Here is a 15,359-nt window from a genome sequence, read left to right as displayed (position 1 = left end):
ACTCTGAATGGCCTATGAAAATCATACTCTTATTTTTGAAGTACATGTGATTTATTTCATCACAGGCAATATTTTAGCCTCATTTTTACTTAATCTTTCTGAAATTAAAAGTGCTAATCTGTTTAGACAGTAGGACACTATGGACAGTAATTACTGATAGTATTTTTAAAAATAATGATTTTCCTGAAGGAAATATATTTCTCAACTGTAGTTCTTGTTTCTATTTTCAAATACAAATTAGCCTAATGAACATTTCAAACCTAGATATGTAATAAATCCTGTGAAGAGCTCCCATTTAAAACTGTCATATTAAATAACGGTGTATGGAAAAAGAAAAAAAGTAAAAGGTCTCACTAATCAGACTATTTTTGCCTGCCAGAAAAGCTCTCCTAAAAATCTATCTTTAGAACAGATCTGCAGGAGTGATTATAAACTAATTTGCTTTTCTGCTGGGTGCTAGGAATACAACAGTCTACACTTAAGCAGCATTATGACCCACACTGAAAATGTAGGAAAATGCCAAATTATGGCTTATCCTAATAGAGTCATTGTAAGAGAGGGGTGTTAAACTGTAAAATATCACTCAATTTTTCATAACAATAATCATTAGGGGGTAAAAATTTTGATAGTTTTTAATAGAATTTTTATGCTTTTTTGGCATTTATTTTTTACTTTATATTACTGAAAAGTCTCCTAGGCTTATGCATAGCAATTATGAATAATTAAAGGGAAGATAGATGGGAAAAAGAGATTTCTTTCTTACAGCCAACCTGGAGAAAAATGCAGTAATGTTACTTTAGAGCTGAGATTTAAAAGCTGCAGATTTTGTGTATTTTTGTGTCCCTTTATTAATAAAATGAAGAAATAAATTGGTGATGAATTTTAAATCCAGGATATCTGAGTCTTCTAAGTATATCTTTTTCTTTTTTCTTTGAAGGAGAAGGTTTTCTCTTTAAGCAGAACTTTGAAAATCAGTCTTGATATGCTACTACCATAATTAGTAAAGTTTTAAAAGCTCCTAAAATAAAAGCTAGGGGAGAGTGTTTCTTCCTCTGACTCAAGTGTTCTGTTTTGACCTGCATGTGACTCCTCTGCTATGTCCTGGCAAATGCCATAGATCTTAAAACCCAGCTTTACAGAGGACAATAAATCAGTGGATATATTTTAGCTTAATTTAGTTATACATATGTATTATGACTGTTAGAGCAGACATGGTCATTGCAGAGCACTGATCTCTGCTAGGCCTGTTTTCAGTATTGCGGCAATGTCGGATTCCAATGAGGGCAGTCTCACGGGTTAAATTACTAACCAGGGATCAAGTAATATCTTTCCTGATGTAGCTGTTTCCCTTAAGGAGGGATCTAATCTTGCATTCTTGAGATTTGGGTAATACCTTCTGGAGGTGCTTCTTTCTCTAGCTGCATTGATCATACAGGGATGTCCAGCTCAGATTAGGCACTGTAGACATTCAGTGTATGGTGATGTGTCTGGTTTTCTTGAGAACAGTTGAACACCCACTCTCATTATTGTAGTAATAATATAGTAAATGATGCTATAAAGATTCAGAAAGTTAATTGAAATGTTAAGATGCATTGCTATGTTAAAACACTGGATGCTTCTACCTGGTGCCCCTTGTATGTCCTTGATTGTACATGTGTTTATGTCAGTATGCTTAGGTATAGTAGTTGAGAAATAATAATCAGGGACAAAATTCCAAAAATCTTTCCAGTTTGTAAGTTTGGACACTGCTGTGTACTGCTTTTGGGACCTTGAACCATGCATGAACTGCAGAAATTTGCTTTCTGTTCTATCAGATGACAATATATTCATGTAATAGAAGCAGGTGTGTTGCTGCTGGACTCTAGAAATAACTGTATAAGAAAGGAAAGGTGGGTGAACATGTGCTTTTTTTTTTGGAGAGATGAAGCAGAGGATCAGCAATAATCAGATTACATCTGTGTTATGCAGCATGTTCACTGAAGTAAGAATCCAAGTGAATAGCAAAACAAATATCTGAGTGGTTGTGTGTGAAATAAAAGATTCACAGTACTAATGTTTACTTTTTTGTTGTTCCTTAGAAACTTATAGGTGCCCAGTGAACATAGAATTCCTAGACAAGGCACCACTTCCACATAAAGAATTAGGTGTTAAAGCAAGACTGTCCCACTGGAGTTGGGAAATGCTGGCTCATTCTGCTGCATCTTCAGTTTCTGATTTCTTCATATTTTTATTTTGTTTTACAATAGGCTGCACCTGAAGGATATGTGCTAGGATTATTCTGAAGATTTCCCTGACTTGTGAGCCCTGTAAAGATAAAACTCCTGCTAGATTTGTGTGTGTGATCAGACAAGGTGTCTCATGAATGGCATTTTGTCAAATCCTCTGGTGTATCCCCTTGCTGTTCAGCTTTTAAGGTGGTGAATTGAAGGGGAAGGCAATTTTTTGAGTTTTGTGACAGTCTTCCACAGACTAAAGAAGATTGCACTTGGCTCCTTTCACAGCATATCAGTGCTGTGGACCTGGACAATTATTTAACAGTCATGTATTTTTCTGGTGTGCATTTTGGAACTAAAGCAGTAAAAATATTTTGTTGTGAGGCAGTGTAGATATTTGTAAGGAATTGTGGGTAGTCAGTTATTTCTCCATTACAATTTCATCTAACCTTGGAAAGAGGCACAGCCCTATGGATATTTATAAGCATTCTGCTGTCATTTCTGACACATTTTTAGACCCTGGCAGACAAATACACTGCAGTGTATTGTATGTGGCATTCAGCTTTGCACTAGGGACTTTGAAAGACTGAAACCAGCCCACAGATAACAACTGCTACCCAATCTCCCAGTTATTTGACTAAAAACCACACTTCAGTGCAATGGGAGGTCTGAGGTTTTGAGGTTCTATTGTTGACCTCTGTGAGGAAAATCCTACATTAAAGTAGCAAAAAGATCAAAGAATATGCAGTCATAAAAATGTATGAAGCCAGCAACGGATGCTATAATTTTATGTGCAGTAGGTAATTTGTCTGTCTTCCTTGCAAGTTCCTATTAGCAAGAGTTGCATTAAAATTCAAGCATTTTTTTTCTTTTAGATTTCATGTCTCTCTGAGAGACAACCACTGTCCTTTTTCCCCTTTGCACTTTTACAATGGTGAAAGATGTGAATGCTGTAGATGCTCCTTTGGACTCTCCCTTTGGCATGGCCAGTCTCTGGCACTGGCATAACCTCTTGGACAGGGCCTCATTCCTGGCACCTTCAGAAGCATTGCTCTGGCTCTTGTGGGAGAATGATGGATCTGGGTGCTGGGTAACATGGCAAAGGAGGAACTGTGGGAGCTGGACCTGTTTGGAAGCTTGTCTTGAGCAGCAGGCCCTTCACCAGCCCTTTCAGCAGGAGCAGCACAGCACCACAGGCTTCTCTCTGCTCCATGGAAGGAGACGGAGTTCCTTCACTGGTCTGTGAGTCTCATATTCAATGAAGAAGGCTTGAATATGAGATTTCTGTGGGGTAATAAAAAATTATTTTAGTAATAATTTACCTTTATTTTGCTCCAGGTGTGCAGTCCCAAAAAACTCATGTCCAAGAGCTGCCTAGGAAGCTCTGCTGTGGTCTGTACTTGTGTTCCAGCAGTGGTCCAGCTCCACAATGTGCCTGGCTCATTTTGTGGATAGGCAGGAAAAAGGATCCTGAGGTGGCCTGGTGTGGCCTCTTACATCCCTATGTGCAATGTGTGAGCTTCCATAAAGATACAGGATTAAGATGCGAAACATGAAGCCAAATCTTCATTGTCTGAAAATGTTCCTGAATAATTATGATTTTTTTTTTTTGGTCCATATTGTTGTTTTGTAGGTTATTTGTGAGTTATTTCAGTTGCTTTTGTTACATGATAGTTGTTAAAAACCACACTTCTGGAGTTCTGGGTTCTGTGACATTTTTGCAGCTTCTGACTTTGGGTAGCTATGGGAGTGGTGTGTATGTTTCCAATCAACAGCCTCGGTTAACCAGAGTTCCTTCAGAAACAAATGCCAGGGAGTCTGCAAGGAGCATCTTAAAAGGTATATTTTCAGCAAGAAGACATATCTGAAATTATTATCTGCTGGGAATCCTTGGGCAAAAATATTCTTCATTGCACTACTCTGAAAGGTTGTCCTGGCAGTTTCTCCTATTTTACTTGGCTTGTTGGAATGTGCTTTCTTTTCTCTGTCTTGAAGAATAGCCAGCCTCTTCCCAGGCCACCCAGTTTCAATTCATAGACTCTGTCTAGATCCTTATTGATTAATCATACCCATGGCTCAGAAACCTGCTATTTATGTGGACTCAACAGTGTGGAGGGAAGGTTGCAGCGGGGGAGATCACTCCAAAGGAAGGCATTTCACGGTAGTAGACATGTGCCTTGTTAGCAGTTTTTTTCTAAAGGCCTGAGTTAAGTTTCCCTCCTGACTCTACACTTCAAAGAGCTTGCCTGGGGCTCTAAAGAAGCAAGCTGAAACTTAAAATTAAGATCTTTGTTTCAGACAGTGAACTGTGTACTGGGACATCCTATGGAGTTTCTCTTAACACATATGGAGGAGTCTGAAGGACGGTGGTGAAATCCTAGAAGGCAGGGGTGTAGAAAAGGAAAAAAGAAAAAAAAAAAGCAGTTATATAGTTGTCAGGAAGGTGAATGTGCATATGTGTGCCTATGATTTGTGAGAGGAATATTCCAAAGTGTATTTGATAATTTTCTTTAGCTGACTGATTAAGTAAAAATGCACTACAGAACTGCAAAATGGAATGCAACATATTATAAAAATACATTAGAGAATTAAAGAAACTTTAAATTAGTACATCCTCTCCAGTCATGAAAATAGATAAGGTGAAGAAAAACAAAACTAAACCAAACACCAAACCAAAAAAAACCCAAACAATTAACACACCATCTAAAACTATATGTAAAATAAAATGAGCCAACTAGACAATGATCAAAGCAAGCAAGCAAAAGTCTTGCAGAACTTTTAAAAAGTAAAATTTCAAAATTAAATGCTTTTTGTAGATATTATGTTAAATGTCATCACATATTTATGTGATGAATGTATACACACATATAAGTGCTAAAAGGTATTTTCAGTACCTTGAGGTATGTTTTCATGCAAATGGTGAGTGCAGAGCTGTACATAAACACCTTTCTGCATAGAAGAGGGATAGCGATCTTGGAGTGCTTCTGTTATAGCAAGTTTAATCAGATTAATAGATCTTCAATGTAAATGTTAAAAAAGTGATGTCTGTATTTTCCTTCAGGAGAAAAAAAAATGGGCTGCTGATGTTTGGAAATCATGGCTTTCTCTTTACTCTTCTTTATTTGATTGGATTTATAAGATTTTCAACATAAATTCGGAGGACTGTTGCTTGAAAAGCTTGAAAAATCTTAGGCTGAATAAGGGAGGGCTAAGCATAATTTTTCCTTCAGGAGAAAAAAAAATGGGCTGCTGATGTTTGGAAATCATGGCTTTCTCTTTACTCTTCTTTATTTGATTGGATTTATAAGATTTTCAACATAAATTCAGAGGACTGTTGCTTGAAAAGCTTGAAAAATCTTAGGCTGAATAAGGGGGGCTAAGCATAATTTTTTGAAAAGAAAAGTGAAATGAAACATGAATACTTTGAATGTGAATAGTCATAGTTTGAAAATGAAAAATCAAATTCTTCTTGACATGCTTAATTATGAATCGACTATCTTATAACTGAGGTCTTTTACCTACAAGAAAAGTGGAGAGGGTCTTTTTACAAGAGGATGTAGTGACAAGGAGGAATGGCTTCAAACTGAAATAAATTAGATTTAGATTAGATATCAGGAAAGTATTCTTTATCATAAGGGTGATGAGGCACTAGAACAGGTTGCTCAGAGAAACTGTGGGAGCCCCATCTCTGGAAGTGCTTAAGGCCTGTTTGGGTGGAGCTCTGAGCAGCATGGTCTAGTAGAAGGTGTGCCTGTCCACAGCAGAGAAGTTGGAACTAAATGATCTCTAAGGTCCCTTTCAACCTAGGCCATGCTAAGATTCTGTGAAAGTAGCTTCTGGACCTTAATAAATGAAGATCTTAATTGCAGAAGAAAGATCACACATAAGCAGTTAGATGTGTGTTGCAATGGAACTATAATGCAGGGACGCAGCTGCACCTTTCTTTGGGGAAATCCTGGTTCCCCTTCCCTGGGCTTTGGCTGCTGTCTCCAAAGAGACACCTCTAAGTTCTTGAGATACTGTTTAATAAGCATGAGAAGGCTGCAAGCAGGCAATTCAAAAGCACTGCTGAATATACCTCTCCACCTTGTTGCACTAATCTTATTCCTTAGAAACTTCCATACACAATATTTTTTTTTGAGGCACTACACACTGGTTTGTTTTTTTTTTTTTCCTGATGTATCCCTGAGAACATGTTAATTTGTCATCTCTACAATGTGACCATTTGGGTCAGCTAGAAAGAAAAGAAAATCAATAATGAGAGTCATCTAGGGGAAAAGGAAATATATTCCCCATAATTGTGTAAACAACAGGCTTCTGACTCTCTGAGACTGAGGAGAAGATGTAGGGGTTTTTGTATTCTGCCAAAGGCTGAAGGCTGCACTGAGACATGTGCTACTGCTTCTTGCTGAGTCGAGATATTTGGCAGAAGGCCCAAAGAGAGAGTATGAGAGAATAAAAAGTCTTTGTGCCAAATGTTCTTTTGAGTGTCTGAAAGCTGGATTAGTCTTTTTTCTCTGTGAAATCATATAATTAGTAATCTCTAGCATCAGCCTGGTAATTTGCAAAATGTCTGCACACTTTAATATATTGTTTGCCTAACATGTTTGATAACAACCTCAGAGATACTGGGACTTTTGACTTATCGTATTTATAAACTGCACCTCGCCCTGAGTGTTTTTCTACTGGTTCTACACAAACTTTCTCACAAATTGTGTCAGCTCACAGCTGCGGGAGAAGAAATGTGGGAAGCATCTCATCTGCGAAAAGCAAAGTGGCTCTATTTCTGTCCCATAGGAAACATTTCTGTCCCTTTGCTGCTGTCATCATCCTCTCATCCACTGCCTGGCCAGTGGGGTGGCTGTGGTGGAGCAGCTCCTCTCCAGGCCCCTGCAGTGGCAGGTGGGGTAAGACCTGGCAGGCAGGCAGACTGCAGTCAGGGAGCCCGTCTTGAGGTGGGGAATGGGATAAGGTGCAGAAGCTTCCATTAGGAAGCTGTTCCTCTTCCATTAGGTGCACATATGCAGAGCTGGAAACCCCCCAAAATTATTGCTGCTTGTGATCTTGTCTCTAAATGCTTTGTGGTTTTGTGAACTTAGAGACTACCCAATTTCAAAATTAAAAAGTCAAACATAGGGAGGGCAATACTCTAGGCTGTGTGGGGTCGTATGTAGAAGAGGAAATTATTCTTCAGGCTACCTGGAAATCAGTTGTGTTTTGAATTCCTATTTCTTTGTCTAAAAGTTTTGTATGAAGTGATAATTTGTAGCCATTGCCATAAAAAGGCACTGACTTTTCTGAGAGAGAGGAGGTAAGATTATTTAAGACTGGCTCACTCCTGCCAGAGGACTGACTGAATACAATTAGCCTCAGTAAGGCCTGGAGATGGCTGTGGACTCTCCAGGTCCAAGAAATCCTGCATGAAGTGCTCCATCTGTAGTTTTTGTTTGTGAGAACAGCTGGGACTATGCCAGCTTGCTACTTTATTCCAGTAAGTCTTTTCCTCTCGTAGTGGAGATATCTCAGCAGTCCATTTCTGTGCATAGAATTTGCTATGGGAATATCTGAGGCTAAATCTCACAGATTCATTAGTGAGCTCTTCTCAGGGGAATGCTTATATTGTAGTTTTTCCTTGATGTTTTTCCAAAAGGGAAAATGTCTTCCCATACAGATGGCTGTAAATGACGGCTGGCAGACAAACTGATGGATGAGATTTTTCTTTGGCACCATGCAGAAGATTATGCTTGGCAGTGTGACTGTGGCAAACCATTCATTAGTTCAGGTTTTAAAGGCTACTGGAGATGCTATGTGCGTAGTGTTGTCTGCTCATCATCCTTCACCCAAGTGGACTAATTGGGTTAATTGAGGGGTAGAGGAGCTGGGCCAGCATCTGCAGAATAAACACTTACCAAGAATGACTCTTGTTGTTTTAAAATGATTCTCTCAGGAGAGAAAACATCATGTTGAATCCAAGAAGCCTGGGAGGAGCTGCAGTTAGCAGTATTTCCTCTGTGTGTGTTGCCTACAAGTGGCACTGCAAAATATTCCAAGCAATCAGCTACGGTTTTTTTAGCAATTCACCTGAGAACCTCTCCCAAGATGCAAGAGGTATCAGAGTAAAAGAGAAATGAAAAACAATGCTGTACTTTTAGCCAAAAATTGATTTTCCACTGGTGCAAGTAGAGCATACTCTGTCTGGAATTTGTGCCCAAAGTGAACAAGTAATTTTAAGAACTGTAGCTGAGGTACAAAGGATGGGAATGTGAATGCAGTAAATAGGACCTGTCAACAAGGTGTGTTTGTAGGGTTTTCAGAAATAATTGTATGGGAATATATGATATATACACCAGTGAGGGTGGTCTCTCAGTTGCCTTTTCTTGAGGCTGAACAGGCCCAACTCCTTCAAGTTTTCCTGGTAGGAGAGATGCTCAAGTCCCTTAATCATCTTTTTATGGTCCACTCCAGGAGCTCTGCACTGAGGAGCCCAGAAGTGGACAGAGCACTCCAGGTGTGCCTCACTGGGGTGGAGTAGAGGGGCAGGATCACCTCCTTCGACCTGGAAGTGCACTTCAGGATACCACTGGCCTTGGCCACAAGGAAACTCAGCTGGCTCCTGACAGCTTGTATATATACAATGTACATAAGTATCTGGAGGGAGGTTGTCAAAAGGACAGAGCCCCACTGTGGTCCCTTTCAACCTTACCCATTCTATGATTCTGTGATAGTGTAGAATAGGATAGCACAAAATTAGCATTTTTGTCCTGCTGTTACTATAGTACAACCCCATGTGTCATCTGAAAATAAAGCAACATGAGTGCCTTTCCTGAGATGCACTACAACTGTGACATGCCTCATTGTCACCACTGAGGACACAGGAATTACTGCTGTGTCTGTAATTGATTTTTCTGTTCACTGGCCAAACAGGGAAAAGAAACCAGCAAAGAAAAAGATGAACACCAAGAAAGTTTTTAAAAAATAAAAAAAGCTTTGTTTTTGATAATTTTCCCAATTTAAAAAATAAAAGATTTTCAAACAAATTTAAAAGCGTGTGAAATAAAATGAAAAAAAACTACCTCATGGATACAATTGTCTTTGTTTTTGTTTTTTTTAATAATCTTAATTGACCATAGTTTTCACGTCTAGACTATATATCATCATTTGCTCAATCATTGAAAAAGGTGTTGCATATTCAGTCATCAGAATAAATATCTTAGTTGCAAATCCAGATGTCACTCTTATTGGGAAAAAAAAAATACTCTGTCATTGACATTCTGATCCAAAACCACCTATCAAACCAAAAACATTGAGTTCAAAGGGTTTTGAATTTGATCTTTAAAGGTAATGTTCGCGAAGGTTGCTGTTGATGTACAACTACCGGTGCTGCTTTGGGAGTTAGGCGTCTTTTCCCGATGTCTGTGCTGCCAGTTTTCTCTTTGGCCCATGGAGCTGAAATGGAATTGTGCTTTGTTTTTTGTTTACAAAAGCGAGTTGAAGCTTGTGTTCCCAAAAACCTGCCTGCTTTTTTTCCCAACTGCACTGATGACTGGTCAAATCAAAGATTTCATCCCTAACAAAAAGTGTCACATTGCTTGTGTCCTCACATCACAGAACTGCAGTAATATCAGAACCATTGCTGGTAGAGTAGAAATAAACTATGTTCAAGTTTTTCCCTAACAGCTGTTACATGGATATTGTAGAAAATATTGAAGAATGTTAAAATTAATTGAATGAAGAAATTAGATAGTGTATTTGTTTTCATATAACTTATTCTGACATTTAAAGAGCAAGTTAGATGGAAATCCTGACTTAGCAGTGGTTATATAAGATTTTGATTGCTTAGAAATGGCAGCTACCAACACTTATTAAAATATTGAAAAAATGCAATAATATTGTGTGAGAGTGTGTGTTTTGTGTCTGTGAGGGAGATTTTGCAAGTTCATTTGTATCCTTCCTCTCTACAGTGACACATTAAGACTGATATGACATACTGAAATTGCTGAAGTGTAGCAGAAAAATAACCTACATTTTTTTTCCTTGTCAATCAGTAGGAACAAAGCAAATAAACTATGTGAACAAGAAAACCTTCTTTTTTTTTCACCTGGTCATTTAAAGGTAGGGCAGTGATCTAAAGCCCATTCTGGAAAAATCTTATAACCACTAATTTTATTAATTTTAACAATAGCATCCAATCACACATTTGTTTGATTATTGTGGTATAGAATAGTGACTAATCACTTAGGAAAATGGATTAAGCAAGTTGATAATATCCTGAATTACTGTCTATTTTTTGTTAGAAATGATAATTTAAAAGAGTAATTCCATCATAATCATTAATTTAGATATGCTTTACATAAATAAAAAATGCACATGTACCTACTTTGAAAGCATATTGCCTACTTTGAAAGACTGGGTTACTGGAGTACTTCATATGGGAAATCTTCCTGATCATACCCAAGATGACAAAAACTCTAAAGAATATACAATATTAGATGCAATGTGTATTGAGACTCATGGCTATGTGTAATTTCCATTTTTTTATTTATTGTTGATGCTTTTTCCTCACATATAGCATAGACTCAAACAAACAAAGCTTTGCTGATTTTAAATAGTCTCTGTGACCTGAGAAAAATTACCTGAAATAGAATAAAATAAGATACATTTATTTCAGATTACAGAGCTGCAGTTCTTGCAAGCTGATATAGGAACTGGTTTCTGCAGGAGCTAATCAGGTATCTGTGGTTGCCATCTTCTTTCTCTTCCCTTTGGCTGAAAAATGCTTCTCACTGGTCTCTGCACCTAGCTGCAGGAGCTAAATTGGTAGAGAACTAACCCTAAAAGAAGGGAAATTTTTCTTCCAGTCCAAATCCCTGGCTTACCATCTTCACTATCAAATGACAGTGTTCATGCAAGCAGGGGATGAAAAAAATGCTGGAAAAGAGATAAGGGATCTTCTTTTGCTTCCAGTTGCTCTTAGTCATTAGATGGATTTAACTGTATCACCCAGCTGTGCTGGTGTCTTTGCAGAGAGCATATAATAGAGCCTTTTTGATTATTTCCCCTGCTATTTATATGTGCCTACTGCAATGATGGGGATCCTGAAGATGGAAACATAATAATGCTGTGACTTGAGTTTTTTAGTTCTTGGCAACATGATTTTTTCCTCTTTGTTAATGGCCAGTGTATGTGTTGAAACATGATCTATGCTACTTTCAGGAAAGAAAAGATTCAAATGACTAAGCAGATGGGTGACAGAATTGGACATCAATGTTTAAGCGTTGAGGCTAGGAAAGGTGATCATAATGAATGATGCTGTTCAGATTTTCTTGATTTAATGCAAGGTTTGCGTTCCTACACTAAATACCTTATATTCATATTTTTGAGTTGAATTACAAAATAACAATCTTGAGTAGTAACTTCCATTCTTCTCTGGAGTAATCTTTCCACAGAAGCAGAGGAGTAAGAGTAATAGACCCTTAGATGCACTGTGCCAATGTGACTGAAATTTTATTCACCTGAAGGTGAATGAAATATAGCACTACCATGAAGGAACAAGAAAAGTTTATCTAAAATGAAGACTAGTAATTGTTTAGTTTTATTTTTTTTTCAGGACTATGATACTGATCACTGAAGTTTCTGGTTCTGATTTATGAGATAGGGATTGATGATTTTGCTACATGAAAAAAAATCTGTAAAAGTGGCAGGTTGATTACAGGATATGCCGTTAATGGGCGAGATAGGGTAATTCCTGTTTTCCAAGCTCCACTCTCATGATACAGCGTTAGATCTTCTGGAACATAATCTATATGTATATTATGTTATGGACAATCATCAGGAAAACTTTTAAACATGTACACATAGAGGTCTCTGAGTCTCTTTCTTCAATCCCTCTCCTCACTGATAGCAGGAAGGACTGCTTTCATTAGCAGCAAATGAAATACTGTTTGCAGTGGTTTTGAATAACTAATTTCTGTGGGATTACAGAAATGACATTTGGTTCTTCAGGCAATTTCTGCAAAGCAAGCAGCCTACTTTGAAATCTGTGCTAGGATGAAAAGAAACAAAACCAAAATGTGACTCCCCCAAAGTATTATCCCCCTTTTGTGGAATGATCCAGTGGCTTAGTGAGGTTAATTTGTTTTAGGTTGTGTGGAATTCTTTATCTACTCTATAGAAAGTTTAATTTTACGTGAATGTGACAGATCCTGTACTTGCTGCACTGGGACTTAATTATTTGATAGCGTAAAGACCTGAAATCCCGACTTTTCCTCTCAAGGAATTTTCATGGCATTTTCTAGATAGCAAATAGAAACTAGATGATGGTTAGCCCATATTTCTCAATGTTTGAAATATTTTTGTATATTTTTCTAAGGTGTTTTTGCTTTATACCCATAAAATTTCAAAGCATCTTTATTAAAGATTCCCCAAATGCTATTGATAGTATGTGGTTATTTTTTGTTCTCTTCCATTTTTCATATGCATTTTCATCCTTTGAAATGCTTTTCTGTATTGTACGTGAATATGACTGTTTCATTTTGTTGCACTTTTTTTCCCATAAGTCTTACAATACCTGATTTTCTCCTCCTAATTACTGCAAAGGAGGCATTCAAAATTTTTGTTTCAGTGTGAAAATTTCCCTCACAGAATTTTACAATAGCTCTTTTAAATGGCTTCCATTCCTGATGGCTACTTTTTGTACATTGTACTTAGTTTTCCCTTAGTAGTTGTATTACGGCATTTGTTTAGACACAGTAAAGCAGTATAAAGTTATACAATAAGAGAGTGAGGACAGAAAATTTCAGGATCAGTAATATGGAGAATACAAATTAAAATTAATATAGTGAAAAAGTAAGTGGTTTAAAATTTTTATCCTACTACTAAATTAGCTTTCTTTTGTAGATTCAGTGTCTAGGGTTTTTAATGTACCTTTCATAAAATGAAATTTAGTGAATTTGTGTTAGAATGAGTAAATATAAGATATGTAATTCCTATCAAAATTAAAGTTAATGTGAACTTGCAAAAGCAGGATATGTTTGTTCTACTATATATTATACGTACCCAATATATCCTAGGATAATTTTTTTCCTATTCACAAATAAAGAACTTTACAAGTGTTTCATTGAGAAAAAATTGAATGTATTTGTTTAAATTGCTTTATTGGCATGTATACTAGTGGAATTGTTTGGAAAAGAATTAAAAGTCATTTTTGGGGCAGCCTGTGCTAGTAGCTGTAAAAATATTTACTAAATGTCATTAAAAGTGTAAAATAACAGAGACTGCAAAGTTCAGGCAGAGAGTATGAATTACTTTCCTCATCCTCTATTGAATTAAAAATTACAAAGTGAAGAAAATCAGTGTTTGTGTATAAAGACATTTTTTTCCTCGTAGATTTTTGATTTAAATGTAACATTTCAGCATATCAAAATATGATGTATCATGGGTTAGTTGCTTGCATTGTGTTATATAATTTCAGCTGTGGCACAGCATGATGTGGTTGAGTATAATCAAACCTGACATAGTACAATACATTGAGTGATGACAAAGACCACAGACTGTTCACTGGAATTTGTTACACTGAAAAATGCATAATTCCCCAAAGAAATGTTTAGCAGTTTGTTTTGTTGATGAAGACCCAGAGTCTAATTGCAATCTGTGGGTTTTGCCTCTAGGAAATTCATGGGGTCTGTAGCCTACATCAAGTTTTGTTCCCTCCTCAGGCCTTTTAGGAGGTGACACTGTGAAATAACAACGGGTGAATCCAGACATCAGTGTTGGGCTCCTGTTCTAGGGGTTTTTCCTTGTAATATTAAAGATAGCTGTTGCATTCAGTACACAGCCTTTGCATAAAGCACATAAAAAAAATAAATATCAGAATTAAGGGACACATATTGCTTCACATAATTAGTATTCCTGCCCATACAGGTTGTAGGTCAATATCAGCTAAAGTTCGGATTTTTTTCTCTCTTTCTTCTAATGGTAATGAGCTACCCCCAGGAATATCTGGCCTTGTATAAGCAACTGCTGAAAGTTCAGTTAAAACTTTTTCCAAACTCCAGGTTCTTTAGTAACTGGCTGCTGAACCAGAAAGTGTATTTTGGTGGCTCTCTTCTTATCAAATTGTTCCTCTCATTGGACTCTAGCATATGATTCTGGTAATCAATTAGAGAAGCATGAATGGAAGTGATAGGTACAGATATGGAATACTGAGGATTGTCCTGTTGTCCCCCTTGTTTGAAAAATTTGGGTCCCCTTGTTCCCAAATTACCTTTGCAGTGCCAGGCAGAAAAATTTAAAGTGTGATTCCTTAGTCAATTTTATTTCTGGATTTCATTTGAGTGTTTTCCCTGTATCCTTCCAGTTGTTCTCTGTTTGCTTGTCAGAAGGTTTTGGAATACCACGTCAAACTCTCTTCTGAGCATAAAGTCTGGAGACATGGATTGTGAAAACATATGCATGTATGGGTATTTTAGCATTGCTATGCATTCATTTCAAAGTTTCTGCCATAGGGAAAAAGAAAAAAAAATATTGGTAGAGGTACACAGCTGTTTATGGAAGTCCAGAAATTAGTGTAGTTTCTAGGTTAGTTTTATGTTTCTGCTTCCTGCTTGTCCTGGCTTGTAAAATAAGCATGTATTCTATTTTTGCCATCTGTTGGGGGTTAGGCAGTTTTTCTACACTGCTTCATTAGTAGATGATGATATACAGCCTTGTCCAACTGCTCTTTAGCCAGTGTTTCTTGCCTGAGATACTACCTTTGGAAAAGAGATCAACTCTCCATTCTAGTGTTAATACCATTGCACCTCTTGCTTCATGTATGGCAGATTGTCTTACAGAGCCAAGTTTAATGCATTTCAATAAAAAAAAGTCCAAATGAAACAATATGATGTTGCTTCTCAAAGATACTAAATTGTATATATTTTTATTTTCACAGCTCACCATGTTAAAACTGGGACCTGTGAAGTGGTGGCGCTTCACAGATGCTGCAATAAGAATAAGATAGAAGAAAGATCACAGACAGTGAAGTGTTCCTGCTTCCCTGGGCAGGTAGCAGGTACCACCCGGGCAGCTCCTTCTTGTGTTGATGGTGCGACTCCTTCTATTGCTTCTTTTCTTTGTGTTCCTGGGAGTTTTTGCTGGCTTAAGATATTA

General features: G+C 37.3%; 1 protein-coding gene across 4 annotated transcripts in view; it reads left to right on the top strand.

Annotated features, from left to right (window-relative positions):
• The window catches only part of TAFA2 (TAFA chemokine like family member 2), a 179,406-nt gene that overhangs the window by 141,114 nt on the left and 22,933 nt on the right, over nt 1-15,359 (top strand). For all 4 annotated transcript variants that reach the window (XR_005629580.1, XR_005629578.1, XR_005629579.1 and 1 more), the window contains exon 3: nt 15,142-15,294. Coding sequence is in view for 1 of the 4 variants with exons in the window: in XM_039726906.1 (XP_039582840.1) it covers nt 15,142-15,294 (153 nt within the window). In the remaining 3 variants the exon portion in view is untranslated. The remainder of the gene's footprint in view (nt 1-15,141; nt 15,295-15,359) is intronic.

The sequence above is a fragment of the Passer montanus genome, unplaced genomic scaffold (assembly GCF_014805655.1).
Source record: "Passer montanus isolate IOZ18808 unplaced genomic scaffold, ASM1480565v1 scaffold6, whole genome shotgun sequence".
In the NCBI taxonomy this organism is placed as follows: domain Eukaryota; kingdom Metazoa; phylum Chordata; class Aves; order Passeriformes; family Passeridae; genus Passer; species Passer montanus.
Note: the sequence above shows the minus strand (reverse complement) of the source record. Positions and strands in the feature narration are given on the sequence as shown.